The sequence below is a fragment of the Scomber scombrus genome, chromosome 8 (assembly GCF_963691925.1).
Source record: "Scomber scombrus chromosome 8, fScoSco1.1, whole genome shotgun sequence".
In the NCBI taxonomy this organism is placed as follows: Eukaryota; Metazoa; Chordata; class Actinopteri; order Scombriformes; family Scombridae; genus Scomber; species Scomber scombrus.
This window is the reverse complement of record NC_084977.1, coordinates 28,081,376-28,099,663: the sequence shown is the minus strand read 5'-3', so window position 1 is coordinate 28,099,663 and position 18,288 is coordinate 28,081,376. Positions and strand designations below refer to the sequence as shown.

At 36.4% G+C, this 18,288-nt stretch overlaps 2 protein-coding genes across 2 annotated transcripts; both read right to left on the bottom strand.

The window, feature by feature from the left end:
- On the bottom strand, window positions 1–11,746 carry uchl5 (ubiquitin carboxyl-terminal hydrolase L5). Its single transcript, XM_062424402.1, has 11 exons — window positions 11,584–11,746; window positions 9,027–9,090; window positions 8,839–8,944; window positions 5,120–5,245; window positions 4,087–4,148; window positions 3,559–3,689; window positions 3,234–3,297; window positions 2,767–2,869; window positions 1,211–1,324; window positions 877–975; window positions 1–385 (listed from the first exon to the last, which is right to left on the bottom strand). Exons 1-11 carry the CDS (start codon window positions 11,657–11,659, stop codon window positions 341–343), a joined length of 990 nt encoding a protein of 329 aa, XP_062280386.1. The 5' UTR covers window positions 11,660–11,746; the 3' UTR covers window positions 1–340.
- A 642-nt stretch (window positions 11,747–12,388) lies between these two features.
- Window positions 12,389–17,655, bottom strand: glrx2 (glutaredoxin 2). The gene is made up of 4 exons (XM_062424299.1): window positions 17,497–17,655; window positions 16,538–16,604; window positions 14,815–14,991; window positions 12,389–13,304 (listed from the first exon to the last, which is right to left on the bottom strand). The coding sequence occupies exons 1-4, from the start codon at window positions 17,604–17,606 to the stop codon at window positions 13,155–13,157; spliced, it is 504 nt and encodes a 167-aa protein (XP_062280283.1). The 5' UTR covers window positions 17,607–17,655; the 3' UTR covers window positions 12,389–13,154.
- Between the last annotated feature and the right edge of the window lie 633 nt (window positions 17,656–18,288).

Genomic DNA, 18,288 nt, shown 5'->3' with positions numbered 1-18,288 from the left:
AACATCTAGACATTTTATTATGAAAATAAGACAGAACATAATTTGAGCACATCTTTCCTTCAATCATGCATTAGAGCTGATGGACACACATGGAGAGTATTTTTTGCTGGACAGTCTCTGCTACACCTGCAGTGCAGTTCTTTAAGTTTGGATGGTTTCGCAGGTACCACAGTGAGGGAGTGCCGCAGAACATCCGTGGTCATTAATATGAGTATGACAGATGACGGTATCTGTGTGAGGCTCACTGATGAAAGAGTGCCTGTGGGCTTCTGGATGTGTGTGTGGTTTTGTGTGTGTGTGTGTGTAATTAGAAGCTTCTCTCTGAAGTGTGTGTTGCTGTTCACTTGGCCTCCTGGGCTTTTTTGGCGCTCTGTTTCTCCTTCGCCTGGTGAGAAAACCCAGAGGTATTTCATTAGTGCACTGTGTTTACAGAGGAATCAAGAAAGAATACAGTTATTTATATTAATAAGATTACTACATTCGGGAACATACTCTATATTTTAATTTTAATTACTGTACTTCATCAAAAACGCACCTAAGACATAAAAAAAAGTCATATTTATGGACAAGGAATGACATGCTTCTGAGATGTTAATCCTGCCCTCTAGTGGACAGAATTAACACTGACGTTTTGGTTTTCTAAGCATCACTGCAGTGTTGGCGTTTCATTAAAGAAATGCTCTGCTATTTTAAGTATGTTCATTATTTATTTTTCTTACACCTGTCAGTATTTGCCCTGGAAAGCTCCTAAAACATACACATGGGTACCTCACTGTAAGGAATGTTTGGTGAACAACAATGTTTTCCCTTTAACACAAGCACTGAGAGAAAATTGTGTTCTGGAGAGCCACAGAAAAGAAAGAAAAAAAAAATCACCTTCTCCACCAGAGGTATTAACTGCTGGTACTCTGCCAGTGTCTTCAGTAGCTCCATGATGAAAGGAAGGTAGTTGTGCTTTCGTCGAATGTTTTCAATCTGGAAACAGCACACATGAATCCATTAAGCAACGAGAAAATAGGGGGAAAACTGATGTGCTTGTACTGATGAAATGTACGAATTGCAGTGGCAGCCAGATTTATAACAGTAACACATCCAACTGAACATGCGCTTATGCTCATTTAAAGGTATTTTTGTCACAGTAAGAGAAAACATAATGTACTAGAGATGAATAGGACATTTTCCTGCATCTGAGTGTTGAGCAGAAACCCACCTTATATCTTTTAAGTTTCTGATTTTCCTCTTCAATAAGGAGTTGGTACTTGGCAATCTCTGACTGAATGGAGCTAAGAAATGTGCTGCTTTGATCTGTGTCCATTGGTTCGTCCTGGAAACAGAAGGGGGAGAAAAAAAAACACATTTATATGTATTATGGGGTGATCCAAGCCACTCACAGAATTCCAATAGGAATTTAATTGCCGGATTTCTTACACCTATAGAAGGCTTACTCAGCTTCAAGGACTAATGCACAGATATGGGAAAACTCAAGTAAATGTATGCAATTCTTATTAATAGTAAGTACGTAAGAAGGTCAGTACAGACCTTAAGAGTTCATATATAATGGTTCTCACTGTCAACCACATTATTTTTGCTGAGACATCAAATATTTTTGGCATAAAGTGATTTCACACTTTTAAGTTCCTTCCCTGCTTCAGTTATGCATTCATTAATTGATTCTGCTGACCTTCAAGCTATCACCTTATAGCACAGATGTGTAGACGTGTGCTCTGTCGGCTGTGATCAATAGACACTGACATCACAGTGAGGTATGGTTGGTTACTAATGTGACGTATCGCGTGCTGGGAAACACCCAAAAGTGATGCTGGGTGTGGTGTCAGGTGCAACAGAACCAAAAATAAACTTTTAACCACAAAAAGGGCGGTGGATCAATTATTTTTAGCTTGAGGTTAAGTTTTTTGTTTGCTGATAACAAATAGACTACAAAGAAACTACTATTCAGTGTAACAAATGTGTAAAAGCAACGAATAGTCAGTAGAGCTGATTAGTTGGTTCACTTATGAATCAGATGAGTAATTAAATAAAGAACTATTTGATAATTGATTTAGTAATGTTTAAGCAACACTACCAAAAAAGGAGGCTGGTTTCTACCTTTCAAATGTGATGATTTCATGTTTTTGTTGTTGTACAAGATTATTAACTTATTATCTTTCCGTTCCGGGCAAAATAAATTTGAAGATTTGACTTTGGGAAGCTAGAACGGATATTTTTCACTGTTTTCTGACATTCTATAAATAGATGAGAAAATAATGAATACATTCTTGGTTAATTAAAATAGTCGTCAGTTGTAGCTATAAACCGATGCTGAAAATACATTCTACTATATTCCTGTACATTTATGTAATTAATTGATCCTCCTTTAGTTATTTAATGGCAACCTAATTCTTTGACTTTTCTTGTCCCGAATATATGCCACCTATTTCAGTTATGTTCCAACCACTCCTTACTCAGTGGATAATGATGCTGTATGGGGGAGGTGTGTCTGAGTGACCTCATACTCCCCCTATTTAGGACAATCAATCACCAGCCTTCATCAAAGCCGTACTGTTAGTACCTGACATTACATGTAACGTTTGATGGATGGAAAAACTACTGAATGGATGGAGTCCAAGACAAAATAAAGTCCTGCATTTGATGTTCACAGCATAGTTATTATCTTTTCAGAACTGAAAAGTTAAGAGCTTCACATGTAGCCCTCAAAGGGAGAAATCAAAAGTCTGCACTTGATTCCGCTTTCTTGCTGCCACTCACCTCAGTAAGCTGCAGCTGCAGCTCTGAGATTTTCCTCTCGTAAATCATCTTTCTGTCTGACACGATGGCCATTAGGTTGAATCGGATCTCTCCTTCACTGTACCTGCGGAGGGAAACCATGTCATTTCAGTAGGTACAAAATGATAAACTGTCACAGGACATCAAAATAGTGTTTAGAAGGTAGAAAAACAAGTCAGTATATACAGAGAGAATCTTCTTTGCAATTTTAAGATTTGAAACTATCAAAAAATATCAATGAATGAAAACAAATGGATGAATGAGCTCCTCTGCAAATTCATTTTAACTCAACACTCCTTTATATACATTTTATTTTTGTTTAATGTTAAATGGACACTACTTAGCTGAATATTATTAAGTCAATGATTTAAATGACACCTCTATATTTAAATAAGTTAAGTTCTACATTAACTGTGATGGACCTAAGATGAGTGTACTCAGATATTCACTTTTGTATTCTTTTCTCGATCACTGGGCGAACTGCGCTGATCCAGTCATCCTGGGTGCATGCACCTGGTAAAAAAACAACCAAACAACAGGAATAAATAAAACTGTAGGTGTCCAAATATATAAATGAAAATCAAAAGCACATTGTACATCATCATAACACAGACAGTTTATGGGGAGATGAGCCATGGCCAACAAGACAAAATTCAGCTGTCCAGAGCAAGGTCTCACACTGTAAAGACTTTCAACATTAAACTGTCAAATCTGCTGCTGAAACCTGAAAAATTAATAAAAGAAAAATAACAAATAGCATTTTTTTTCTTTTACCCAGGTCAATTGGTCCCTCTCGAAGTCCATCCAGCTCATATAGTCTGCCGTTGACGGGAACATAGCTCACAAAGTGAAAGGCGTCCTCGTCTTTTGCTGACGACTTTGCATCAAATTCAAACATTTGCTGTCTGCAAATATAAGAAAACATTTAAATAAAAGATAATTATCATGCATCACACAAATGATTTACAGTTCACATGTTGGGAAGTAATAATAAACCCATCATAAACCCAAAGCCTCATCAACAAATGAAGTGCATAACATGAGAAAAACAGATGTTTCATTAGCTGTTAATGAATAAGAGTTACAATTGACGAATGGTAGAAAACCATGTTAAGTGCTATCTTTTAATTAATGCCGATATGCGATTACCACAACAAGAAATAGCCTCACATTGCTCTTTTCACAAAAGCAGACTAGTGCATTAGAAACCAATGAACCAACCACTTTTAACCTAGTTGGAATGAGGAGCTAAAAATAACACAAAGCCAAATCAAACAGAAAATGATATGAGCAGGAGCTTACCTGGCAAAGCTGTTGTGAACTTGTCGGATCACTTCAGAGTTGCTAAGAGCCAAACCTTTCATCTGAGGAGAGAGCAAGATGCAGGATTATTATGCTGACTGTATAACCCTTTCCTTAAAGATGCAGGGGTGTTATGATGGGTTGTACAGAACAAATTACACATTCCCAGTTCTAACAAGCTATGCATCCAATTAGTGTTTCAATTTCAGTAACATTAAGGTTACTAATTAAAATAAATGACTCAATGTTGCTTCTGAATGATCCCTATAAATATACACACTGCAATTATGTAACAACTGAAGGCCCTGCATATTCTTCATAATTAGTTGCTGGTGTCTCTAAACTGGCTTAGATGAACATAAATATGGAAAAAATTAACTTGTCAATATAGAAACAATCTCACTACTTTATCAAAACATAAGATGAGTTTAACTTTATAGATGTTATGTATAGTCTGGTTCTTCTGAATGTTGGTGGGACGCACAACAAAGTCATCATAGCTGAGTTAAGAGGGTAAAGCTCCCAGTCACTAGGATATAGGCGGGCAGTTCTTTAGTGAGAACATTTTTCAATTAAATGATTAGTTTCCAACTATTATATTAATTTACATCTATTTGATAATCGGATTATTTGTTTTGAGTCATTTTTTTAAAGAAAGATGTCCAAATTATCTGATTCCAGCTCCTGAAATGAGAATATTTTCTGATCTTTTCTAAGACAGCAGACTGAGTATCTTTAGGTTTTGGACAAAACAAGACATTGGAAAATTTCATCAACATTTTTCACCATTTTCTGGACCAAACAAGTAAAGGATCAATTGAGAAAAGTTTAGTTGATAATGAAAATAATTGCTAGTTGCAGCCCTAGTGAGAAGTGCACTAACTCCCAGAAAGCAGAAACACACGCACATATATATAAACAACTATTTTTTTAAACTCATGTAATTCATAAGTTAATTCACATCACACAAAACTCAATACCGAACCAGAAGCACAATTATTTGGGTCCATTTAAAAAGTTACCGTCAACTTACAGCAGCGTCAAAACTCTGTGAAAACTCTCTGAACTCTGTCAGTGTGTCTCCGAGCAACATGTCAGAATGGGTGCAGTTGAGCAGGACGCTGACTATCGCCTGGGTGGCACAAGCGTTGTTAATGACCTGCAAAAACACAACAGATAAAATACACAAAAAATGAATCTGACAAAAGATAAAAGAATGCCCTTACTGATGCATGATATGAATTTGAAAGCAGGCACACTGCTGTACATCCATCATAAAAGTGATTGATCAGATCTTAAAAGTTGCAACAGATAGCGATTTTATGAATCACAAAGTTTCTGTAAATCTGTGTGATGGCACATAAATCAAATCTGGAGCTGCTGTGTTAAAGACTTTAAGTCTGTCTTAAAACAACCGTCAGGGGCCCATATGAGTATTGATTTACTCTCTGAAATTATTCATACATCATGTGCTTTCAGTGTAAGTGATGGGGACCAAAATCCACAGTGTGTCCACAGTTATTTTGTACAAAATAAATGCATTTAAAAGTTTATCTGAAGCTTATATGAGGTTTCAGCAGTCTGAATTAGTCATATCAAGTGGATATCTGCAACATTTACATTCATTTTAGCATCAAATTCCCTCTTAGTGTTTCCATGTTGAGCTGTGATGGAAGTATAGTAACAAAAAAGAAGGACTCTGGCACTAAAGACTGTAACATCGAAAAATTGATTTGATTTGACTCATCTGGACAACTGAAGCTTCATATTAGCTTCAGATCATCTTTTAATAAACTGTTTCCACTGAAGGAGGACTGTCATTTTTCCCCCTATCACTTACAATGTAAATGCATAATGAAGGGATCTTCTATCGGTCAGTATAAACAGAAGGAAAGATTATGGCAAGACAAAGGTGTAGATGCATATCACTGCTGTTCGCGTGGTGAATTACTGCACATAATTTGCATACATGTATTGAGAGATGCACCGATATGAAAATTCTTGATACCATTAACACATTGTTTATAAAAACATCTGCAGATAGCAGTATTGCTAGTTGGTCATTTCTGACAATGTTTCACTTTGGCTACACACTAACGTACCACTACTGCTGTATTTATATAGTTTCTGTTGTTTACGCCTGCACAATAAATCAAACTTTAAGCCAATTTGACTTTTGAAAATATGATTTTCAGCTAATATGAGAAGATGATTCACCAGACTAAAACAAATTAATTTGTGACTATGGTGAAATAAATGTTTTAGAGCTGGTTAATACAACTTTTTCTCATTTTAGGGAGGCTAACGCTTAATGTATGATGACCTACTAACAATACAGGCTGAATATGAACATGGCTGTTGAAACTATACAAGTAATCACATCCCTCCTTACATTATTGTACTTAATTTATAAAGAGGGGTATTTCCTTTCCTTTCACTTTTCCTACAGAAGGCAAAAGTTAACGTTATATGGCGCTTTTCCACTACACAGTTCCAGCACGACTCGGTTCGGCTAGCCTCGGTACGGTTCCAGAACAGACCTTTTCCATTACAAAAAAGTACCTACTCAACGTGGGCGGGGTCGTCATAGCACGGCTCCGCGAAACTGCCGTGACTTTGTTTAATACGCGACACAAAACACATAAACAACGGAGGACATTGAGGCAGTGGTGTATTTGCTGCTGTATGTGGCTTTTTGTCTCACACAAAGCAAGAAAATTGAGCCGTATAGCTGTAACTATGGTTGTAATGCTGCTGCCGGCATTTAAAAATGCCGGACGGCTCATGACTCTTCCAGCGACAACTCTTCTGACCAATCAGCGGCCAGCAGTTTGTCGATGTCACATTTTAGTACCGGCTTGGCTCGCTTGGAACCTCACCAGAGCAGGTACTAAAAAAGTACCAGGTACCAGGTACTTTCCCTAGTGGAAACGCAAAAAGAACCGAGGCGAGTCGAGGCGAGTCGTGCTGGAACTGTGTAGTGGAAAAGCGCCAATAGACTATAGGTTATTTCTGCAGCATATGTACTCGTCTTTTCCCCCCCATCATGACATGATCTGCTCCTCTCATTATAATAATTATGAATAAAGTATAAACTGTGAAACGTCACATTTGACAATCTGCGACACACAGACAATATAACTTAACATCACTTTGCCAACTTAAATGTTTGGTGAACAAGCAAGCTGACTTCCAAATTATGTGAGGTTAGGCTAATGTTATTCATGTTAAATATTTTCCCAAGGCTGGCAGGTCTGTGTTAACTTAAGCTGACTCAATTCACAGTTTTAACTTTACACACCCATCCCCTCTCCGTTTAACTTTGCAAAGGAGTTAAAAGAACCGTCCACACTTGAGGAATTAGCCAGCTGGAGTGAGGAGGGGGAACGGGACAGATACAAATCGATATTGTGTTGCTGTCGATGTGCAGTCTGTTGAAATGACATCACCTCAATAATGATCATCCCTGCTCGATATTTGGGTGAAGGCAGGGGAATGAATCTGGTGCTATGATTGGTCCAACTCTTCTTCTTCTTTTGCTTTTTGGCAGACTATACGCTGCTGCCTCTTACTGTTAAACGTATGCATGTGCACAACTGAACTCACAGGCGTCAGCAGCTTTAGCATAGATTCGAGCGACAAATCGTACCATCGTACTTTGATGTCAAAATGCTACCATACGTAAGCAGGTCTGCATGACTGCTGTTTTAAGAGAGACTTAAACAAATCGTTACCCTGTCCTTAAATACTTACATCCATATGAGGAAAGATCTCCCCTGTTCTGTTTAGGAAAAAATAAGCCTCTCATCACAGTAAAGAGAAGCATCCTCTCAGTTTGTTGTGTGCTGTGTGCTTATTAAGCCCAATCAATTAAGGAGCGCAGCAATATATTATCCAATTTGGCTTAACAACTCTGGACAATAGATGATAATGTCCTGCAATTACACTCTGGTTTCTCTTTAGTTTATATACCATAAGATCAATCCTCAGTTGGCAATATATATGAAATATAATATAATATATAATTTAATATATATAAATATCATTATCTTTCATTTGGAATTATACTTAGATATAAAGTCAAATGTTCAAATGGACACATGTTCATAAACCGAGAACTATGGAACGTTTGGGTAGTCGAGTGGTTCAAAACATGTGCCACATAATCAGAGCGTCCCTGGTTCGAATCGGTCATGTCATTCCTCTCTCTTTTCCCCGTTTCCTGTCCGTCTCTATGCCACTACTGAACTTACAAATAAAGGCAAAAAATGATTTTAAAATAAATCTTTAAAAAAATGTTAATGTATCATGGCCTCCATTACATATCACAAGTGTTTGATAACCACATTGCAAAATAACTTTTTATGTACATATTCTGTTTATATTAAGATTATCAGCCTATATATATCGATCCAGCATCAGTCGGGCCCTACTGCACAGTGGTCTGAGGTCTCCGTTTGTTGAGGTTGTTGTTTGTTAACAAGATATTATCTCTGGCTACAAGATGTGAAGCCATTGAAGTTGACTGAACGGCATTTGGATTCTGCTGAAATGTGTTTACAGTTCAGCCTAAAATGTTCAAGGAATGAAGAGCACTGCTTTCTTGTTGAATGTGGAAATGTAAAGTTCCCTGCATAAATCTAAATGAATCAATTCAGGGCCTGGTTATTTATACAATATCTGCAAAACAATTACATTTTGCTATTATTAGAATTCTCAGCGTCTACTTTTAAATACCAAACTTAACCGTACCTGTTTTGCGAAGAAGATGTGATCAAGTCTTGAATCCTGGACGATTGATCCTGCTGGCTCTTCACCTGGCTGCCACTTGAACAAGAAAATCAACCCGTGGACTGGTCTGGGAACAGAAAAGATGAATATGAGGACTTGTCTTTAAAAAGGGAGCATGCAAGATAATGAGACTGAATGTATGAACATACTTCAAGTTGTCAAAGTTCTCTGGCTCCATACTCCATATCTCTTCAACCTGGGATCCTTTGCATCCTGTCAATGACAAATAATAGTAGCATAAGCATTCATTCACACATGTAATAAGTGGTTATGATTTAAGAATGGTCAAAAAAAGCTGAGTAATGTTAAGGGCGCAGACTCACAATTTTTCCAGTGTCTAAAAACAATAATCAGGTGCTCAAATTACAATTGAAGTAGTTTTTTCTTGCTATAATTATTCCTCCTGTTCATACCAATCCCTGGAAGATACATTCACAGAAAGTCCACAAGCCTCCTTCTGTGCAAAAATAAATGTAAACCTTTATCTGAAGCTAATAAGAATCTTCAGATGTCCAAATGAGTCAAATCAAGTAGATATCTTTCAATATATTACAATCTTTTTAGTGCCAAAGCCACTCTTTTTGTTAATATACTTCCACCGCAGCTCAACAGGGAAACACAAGGGAAATTTCACGCAACCACTTATATGTAATATAGACAATATAACACTTGTAAGGGAACTTTCCATAACTCTGTTTCATACATTGGGTAAAACTAGGCCTTGAGGGCATTGTAAGGCTGCACCAAATCTTAACTGTCAGTAGTAGATAGAAGATCTGCTCCTTTTGGGGAAAAGAGGAGGCACCCTGATAGTGTTGCTATGGCAACCGAGGTCAGAGATGGGTTTTGCTATCTCTTTTAACGGAGTAGAGGTAACTGTAGTGAGAGGTTGGATATTGTGGAGCCTGAAGAATGGAGGACAAGGGTGTAGAGACATTGTTCTCATTTATAGATCAATAAACTAATTTTCTATATGCTGTAGATGTGTTGGATCTGTTCATAATAGGCATGGTCCACCTATAGCATTATCTGTAAGTTTACTATTCTTTCATTCTCCTTGATCAAATCTCAATAGACCTTTTCAGCATTAAGACATCTTTGACTACTGTGCACTTTCTCCACTGACATGTACCTAATGCATATTTAATATCTACAAGGCAAGGCAGCTTTATTTATATGGCGCATTTCATATCCTGGGGCAATTCAATGTGCTTTACATAAAAACATACAATTAAAAAAAGAACCCAATTATAATACAAATAAAACAAAGTACAGAAAAGAAAGAGAGAAAGAAAATAAAAAGCTTGACTACAACAATATTTATATACAATATAACCAACTGAGACTGCTGAAGCCTCATATAAGCTTCAGATAAACTTGTGTTTAATGCAGTTTTGCACAAAATGACTATGTGGACACCCTTTAGAGTGGATTTTGGTCCCCATCACTTTACACTGAAAACCAATTGAAGGGGATCTTTTCACAACCAGTATGAACATGATGAATGATTACAGCGAGGAAAACTTATTTTAATATTCATGTGTGCACCTGATTATTGTTTTAAGACATGCTTGATATATTGTGAACCAGGGGAGATTCTAGGATCAGACCTTCAGAGAGGCTCAGCTCCTAATGAGAATTTGACATACAATGCCCTGCAAGTGTTAAACCCACCTGCTAAATTACTCATTTCACTGGATAACGTAAATTACAACAAGCAATATTAATACATAGTAGAGTAGTCTACGATAGTGTATAATAATAATAATAATAATGGTTCAGAATAAACAATCACAGATTTCTACAGAAAGGACCCTAAGACTCTGAGGGAAAGATTATATATTAATGACAGTACTATCCAAAGTACATTAAACCTGTTAAAATAAAAAAAAATATTTGAACCTGTAGCATAAGTGTTTGTCCCATCTCTAACAACATAAAATGTATTTATTTTTAGGGGTGCTGAGATCAAATTTAGGGTCTAAAATCGCCACTGTTGTGAAGATATCCTTTTAAAGCGAGAAGCATCTGTGTGTGTGTGTGTGTGTGTGTGTGTGTGTGTGTGTGTGTGTGTGTAGTTGTAAATGCCTCCACTGATGATGAGAGTGGGTTTGCACCAAAGTGGACACTACCACTAAACCTGCAGTAATATTTTTGGTTGTAGATCAGTTGATTTATGTTATTATAATGTAATAGTACATCATTTGGTGAAAGAAAAAATTAAGTTCAATTTTTTTGTCATGCCTAAAGAGAAATGAAAGAAATTAGGAGGAAAAATCCCGACTGAGGTTATCATAATTCATGCATGAAAGGGTTAAAGACACGCTTCATAAATATTGTGAACCTGTCCTTTAAAGCATCTCTGTGTGTGTAGTAGTAAATGCCTCCACTGATGATGAGAGAGGGTTTGTTTTGAACGCTGAGTAATGCTAGCCCGTTAGCATCCCTGTTTATATTAGCTAGCACCACACACACACTTACTTAAAACATTTAGCAGCATAAATTGTGCTTGGAGAGCTGCTGCTGCGACTGCACTACATGTTGGGTCATGCTGGTGTCATCCTCGCAGCAGTTTCCCATTATGCACAAAACAAAACAGCTAATTTAAAACATAGTTAGCTTGAGAGCTAGCTGTCGGAGGGGAAGCCACGTTATACATTGATTGGATGGAGAGATGGCGGGGGTTAAAGGCTATGAATCACTCACCAAACCCTTTTATTAGCTCCGTGAAGACCCCGGGGTCACTCTCCATCAGACACCACTCTCCTGCGCTTCCAGACATCTTTCGTATAATGTGTATTTAACCTCGCTATCTTGCACATATACGCCGATGCTAACCCCTTAGCCTGTAGCTTAGCAGCTAGTTCCAGTGAAGCGCTGCAGTGACGTCACGTTGGCCGAGCTGGGTGCGATCGTTTTACTTCACGGCGCACACCGCAGGGTACAAGGATAGTTATAATCACATTTATATTCAAAACAGTAGCATCAAAATGTAGTTTTTAAGTAAACATATCTACCTTCTTAAATAGTCAAATGAAAACAATATTTATCTTGCAATGTTGTAGAAATAGCTCCCTACTAAACAACTATTCTGCAATATTAGTATTTCATGTATACGGACAATACTAGTAATTTCAATTGTGTGCAATATTGATATAATATACATTTATTTCACTTTAATCTGTGAAATAAGAATATCACCTCTGGTATATTACCACTCAATACCAATATTACTAGTACTAGTACTAGTGTCTATTATTTTTTATTACATATTTTTACTATTATTGTTCTTAGTTGTTTTTTTTACTTATTATTCATTGTTCTTTATTCTTTCTTATTGCTGCTCTTATATTCTATTTTGCTGTCCACTTCCTGCTGTAACAATGCAAATTTACCCATTGTGGGACTAATAAAGGAATATCTTATCTTAACTACTACCCGCCTTCCTACGAGGAAAGGGGTACCTAAATGAAGCACTTGATAGAGACACAAAAACGTGAAAGGCAAGTAGTAGAGGTTCATTCATATTTATTTATAATCATAAATTTACATTTGAGGTATTAAGAAAACGTTTAAGAGTGGCCATGGTCTATATGTAAACACCATAAATATTCATATTGGCTTTTTGTTTAGTGAACCAACCAGTTCCCTAATAAAGAAACAAGCACAGCTACAACTGAAATTGACACATTGAAATAGAAAATGCTGATACAAGCAATTAAACAAAAAAAAACAAAATGGCTCTGATTTCACATCGCTCTATGCAAATGACTAACGTTTCTCAATGACATATCTAAATACTGAGCACAACGTAACGTGCTAATCATACAAAACGTGGTTTCACTCATTACAAGATATGGAGAATTATCTCGAATTAACTCCATGCAACAAAGATATGTATAGAATAAAAATGGCAATATTTCAGGATCCAACGACAACTGGATCAAGTGATTGTCTGCTGTTTGTTAAAGCTTGATGCTTTGACTGACCATGCTATTTTTGACTGTGATAATGTTCAATACAGCAAACAGCCACAAAAAAAGTATGAAAAGTAGTTCCACTATTCACAAGTGTTGTTTAAAAGATGGCAGCTTTACTAATAATAATAATAATAATAATGATACTGTACATCCCTGGATGAAAATCTATGCAGTCTAATATCAAGTGTCCGATGCACTTTGATAAATAGATGGCATTGTCATCCTCAAGCAGTGTACAACGAGATCAAACAAACATTTAATGAACACAGGATTTAAAAACACTAAAAGAACGGTTAGTCATTTAGCAGACTCAAACTGTCCGCTGCCCGAGCCAGCGCAGCAGGGAGCACACTGTTCAATCAGGGGCAGCAACTTGCCCTGCTGATGGAGCTGTTTGGTATCAGAGCCGCCTCCGATGCAGTTTCCATTGATGAAGACTCTCGGTACCTGAGGGCACAAAGCATATTACAAAATGGCATATGAGTAGTTGTTAAAAAAAGGTGCAATGAGGTGTAGTACTTTAGCTTTATGAGGAGCCCAACATCCTCAAACATCACACTAAGGCCTAGTTGTGAGAGCCTTCTGTGTAAATATTTTAAATAGCTGAAAATAGATTCTTAGTTCATCTTCTTCTATTTTTGGTTGTTGTGTTACTGTCTTCATTTCACCTAGTTCCAGAAGAGGATGTACCAGTAGTTTTTGAACACAACCATGTTTTATTATGCAGTTGTGTGTTTTTTTTTAAATTGCTACTAGTAATTTTGTCATTTGGTCCTGCATTTATCCTCAAATTGTTTTAACCCTTGTTAACTTTGTCTATGTTTTATTTAATGAAAAGTAGCATAAACAGTTATTTGTCTATCTCTTCATTTGACTACAAAAGCACTATTGTGAATAGTGCTTTTGTTTGTTGTAAATCATAAATCAGAGTGTTCAATTATTATCTTTAGCCATTCTAGTAGCATGACATTTGGGATGACAATGTTTGGTTGGTCCAGGCTAAAATATCCCAACATCTAGCAGATGGATTGCTATTAACATCTTGTCAGGACATTCATGGTCCCCAGAGGATGAATTCTACTTTATAACTGAACACCTGATTTTTCCTGTAATGCCACCACGAGTTTGACATTTGTGGTTCATAGTGAAAAATCTTAATAACTATTACATGGATTGCCATGAAATTTAAAGCAAATATATGACAGGATACATTCAACACACTTTGGTAATCCTGACCTTTACATGTGCAGATACATACTGATCATATTGAATAAAGTCTGTTTTTAACCCTCAATTTAAAACTAATCACATATTACAACTTTAAAACCCTGTTGAGGTTCCCCGGTATACACTGTTATTTACAGGTGACCTTTATCCAAAGTAATGCCATGTAAAATTACTCCTATATTTCCAAACCGGAACATTGCACCTTACTATGTAAATCCCAGGAACATTGCACACGTCTATGATCTCAGGAACTTCTGCATATTGCACATTTATTTACACAGAGACTGTGTACTGTATATAGTATTTTAATTTATCACTTTCACCTTTTGCCTGCTTTTTTCCACTGTACAGCTGTGTCAATTTGAATTTCTCCCAAGAGGGATCAATAAAGATACATCTTATCTTATGAGTGGTGTTTTTAAATGATCATTCCTCTCAATGGCCTATTTCCATTTACACTGTACATTTGCTCTCATTAAAGACTATAGCCTACTATAGTCTTTAATGAGAGCAAATCCAATTTCAAGCCAAGATAAAGATGTAATTCTGGGCTGCAGCTCTAACAAAAGTACAAGTCAAGTCAACCTAAATTAACCGTAAATGCAGGGCTGCCAGAACAAACAAGCTGTCAAATATGCATGTTTGTGTTCTTTTTTTTGATAGATGCTGAAATAACAGGCTTTGAAGTCCCTTAAAATTCCAATCCCAAAATACAACACAAGGCTATTACCGTTCTGGCACCGGTTATCTGAGCTAAGGCCTCTTGCAGTCTCCTCCCGTCATTGTGCTCGTCCAGTTCAATCACTTTGTAGGTCGCACCAATTTCGTTGAACACGTTTTTGGCCATTTTGCAATACGGACAGGTCGTCTTGGAAAATATCACTACACAGTTTTGTGACACCATATCCTGGAAGGTCAGACAGAAATAAGATTTAATTAAATATCAGTAGAACACAGAAATAGAGTCCACAAACCAAACTTCAATTGAATTGCTGGATGAAGGCAGAGGGAACCTTAACTGGTTTAGGTCCAGAATACATGAATGACATGTTAGCAGAATATAAACCCCGCAGGGCTCTGAGATCTACTGACTCAGGTCAGATAGTGGAGCCCAGAGTTCAAACTAAACATGGTGAAGGAGCTTTTAGCTGTTATGCTGCACACAACTGGAACAAACTACTAGCAGAACTGAAATCAGCCCCAACTGTGAATATTTTTAAATCCAGGTCAAAAACACTTCTCTTCTCCTGTGCTAATGATTGAGCTCTTTTAAAGCACTTTAAACTTTAATCCTTTTAATGATTTTAAAGCAAAAAAATAATTTAAGCTGCAACCTTATATTTAATGCTTTATTATAGTATTTTATTTTGTCTCTCTTTCTATTTTTTCTGTACTTTGTTTTAATTATTAGTTGTTTGTTTTATGTAAAGCACATTGAGTTACCATTGTGTATGAAATGCGCTATATAAATAAAGCCGCCTTGCCTTAACTCTGCATTTTTACTGAATGCTTTCATGGTCAGTTAAAAATCACTGTGAGTAAACAGTGTCAGCGAAAGTTTAAAATAAATGTGCCTATATTCTTACAACAGAATCAAAGAAATGTATAAATTATTAATATTTACAACTGGCATCTAGTACTTTCTTATAATCTATAGAAAAAAAAACACCAGTAAGGTCTAGGAATAAACAGCATGTCACAATGTGTTCAGGGGTTGAGAGGCTGGTTTGTCGTAGTTATAGGACACCTCACAACATATGAAGTAGGGCCTGAACGATACTGGAGCCGATATACATATTAAGGATTAAAAAAAATCAGATATCAATACATAAAATGTACATGAACATGCGTTTTTTTGTAATGTAATGGAGGCCATGATATTTTACTGTTTAACAGTAAACTTTACTGTAAAAAATTACGTCAGTGCATTGAAATAGTAAACTTCACTGAGAATGTAATAATTAAAAACAACTATGAATAAAAAAAACAACAACAAAAAACATCTGTATGTACATATTAACTTGTGTAAATATAAGTATAAAACTTTAATTAAGCAAAAGGATCAAATATACAGAAAATGCTGCCTACATGAAGTTAAAAACTGAAAATATATCTGTATATATCGGACGATGTATAGGCCGATATCTCTAATATGAAGCAGTTAAATATACTGAAAAATGTAGGCTACACTGGTCAAAATAGGAGGTAACATAATGGGACAAAGTGACAGAGCAGGTGCTAAGGAGCAGAATCGAGAAGGAAATCAAGGAATGGTCATGGATGGTCAGAAAAAGCAGGAAATAAATAAAGATTTGCTTTTAGAAGTAACTGAAACAATGCTAAGGAATGTAAGTAAAGGAAATAATGGGTTGTAGAGAGAAGCACAGTTTGCTACTGAGCCAAACGGTTTAACACTCTGGCTGTAAGTAACGTATCTCTGAGCATCTACTTACTTGAACATACTGTGCACAGGTGGTGCTGGCCAGACCCCCGGCAGTGGAGGATGTAAAATTCCCCATTCTGAAAAAAAAAAGACAAATTATATTATTGAAGCAGTCAATACTTAAAGCATTTCTACTGAAGTAGCCTTACTGACGCACACACTACAAGGATTGACACTAGCAAACCAAGTCCAGATCTATGCAATAACCTTAAATACGTGAAGAAACCATGTGGAGAGACGAAATTTAGGCTGATAATTAACACCAATAGAATTTCTAACTGGAGTTTAGCTGCTAGTCTGAAAAAGCACATGTCCATTGTTGATTTGAGTCCTGGGTATTGATCTCTGCACAAATAGCGACGTTTTACTCCTTTGCAAACGCAGTAAAGGTTTTAGATGCGAGGTAATCCAGGATTACTGTAGAAATGCCCCTCACTGGCACTAGTAATTAGCTCAGATTTGATGTGAGGAAAGCAACACACCAAACACCATTAAAAATCTGACTATAATATCACTTTAGCACGTCTCTGTGGAAGCAATTCGTATAAAATTGGTTAATTATGAGTGTTTAATGAAACGTGAGCACATTATAGTAAATTCGGCATACATTTAATACACCTCCTCAGTACTTATTTCAATTAAACAATGAATAACAATAACAAAGTTGGGAGTTTATTAGAAAACCCCTTTATATAGTTGAAGTTAAAAACCATGTTTGTCAATGCAATAGGTGCGTTTGAACAGGTTAAACTATGAATAATGTTGAGTTAATATGAAACAACAATATGCAGCATTGTAAATTAAGGCATGCTGCAATGAATATACTAGCCTGTTCAATGTCTGTGAACCCTACTCACGCTGACAGTATGCTTTTCACATGCATAAACATTTACTTGATAATGGCCTGCAGCTGTAGCGTTAGTTTGTAGCCGGTTGTTGTAACTTAAGTGAAGCTATAGCGGGAATGACCTTCTGCAGCCGGTCCAAGCCGCTCTAGAGAGACATCCTGCTCGAGCAAACATCGAGAAAAAACAACACACGGCCAAAAAATAATCAAGCAGCAGGCCTTGGTAAAACATGCGGTTAGTGAACGGACAGTTGTATAAGCTACACAGCAGCTCTGCTTGCTTTTTGCCCCTTTGGACACTGTTTTTATAACTGTGCCTACCTTACGTGAACACCGGATGTAGTTACTGACGTAGCGCCGTCAGAGCGTCGCGCCCCCAAAACGTCAACAATACAAATGAGGGGGAGTGTCAAATATGTAATAAATAATAATAATACTAATAATACTACGACTACTACTAATAATAATAATAATTATTACAATAATTATAATAATATATTTTATATGTTAAAAAAGTCATTATAATGACTATCTCAAAGTAATGACTTAGTATCTCAAAATAATGAGAAACTTTCTCAAAATAATGAGAAACTTTCTCAAAATAATGAGAAACTTTCTCAAAATAATGAGAAACTTTCTCAAAATAATGACCATCTCAAAACAATGACTTGATTACTCAAAATAATGAGAAACGTTCTCAAAATAATGACTTTGTAACTCAAAATAATGAGGAACTATCTCAAATAATGATAAACTATCTCAATATAATGGCTCACTATCTCAAAATAATGACTTAGTAACTCAAAAATAATGAGAACATTTCTCCAAATAATGAGATAGTATCTCACAATAATGAAAAACAAATAAGTCATAAGATAAGTCATTATTTTGAGAAACTAAGTCATTATTTTGAG

Bases quoted from the DNA above. Each gene is read 5' to 3' on its own strand.
- uchl5 (XM_062424402.1), bottom strand. From the start codon at position 11,659: ATGTCTGGAAGCGCAGGAGAGTGGTGTCTGATGGAGAGTGACCCCGGG. The intron at 5,246-8,838 runs GTACGGTTAAGT...GTGTTTTTGCAG, and splicing joins ACATCTTCTTCGCAAAACAG to GTCATTAACAACGCTTGTGC. The intron at 3,298-3,558 runs GTAAAAGAAAAA...TTTTTTTACCAG, and splicing joins AGAGGGACCAATTGACCTGG to GTGCATGCACCCAGGATGAC.
- glrx2 (XM_062424299.1), bottom strand. From the start codon at position 17,606: ATGTTTTACCAAGGCCTGCTGCTTGATTATTTTTTGGCCGTGTGTTGT. The intron at 16,605-17,496 runs GTCATTCCCGCT...TTTTTTTTTCAG, and splicing joins GCTTGGACCGGCTGCAGAAG to AATGGGGAATTTTACATCCT. The intron at 14,992-16,537 runs GTAAGTAGATGC...CTGACCTTCCAG, and splicing joins CCTGTGCACAGTATGTTCAA to GATATGGTGTCACAAAACTG.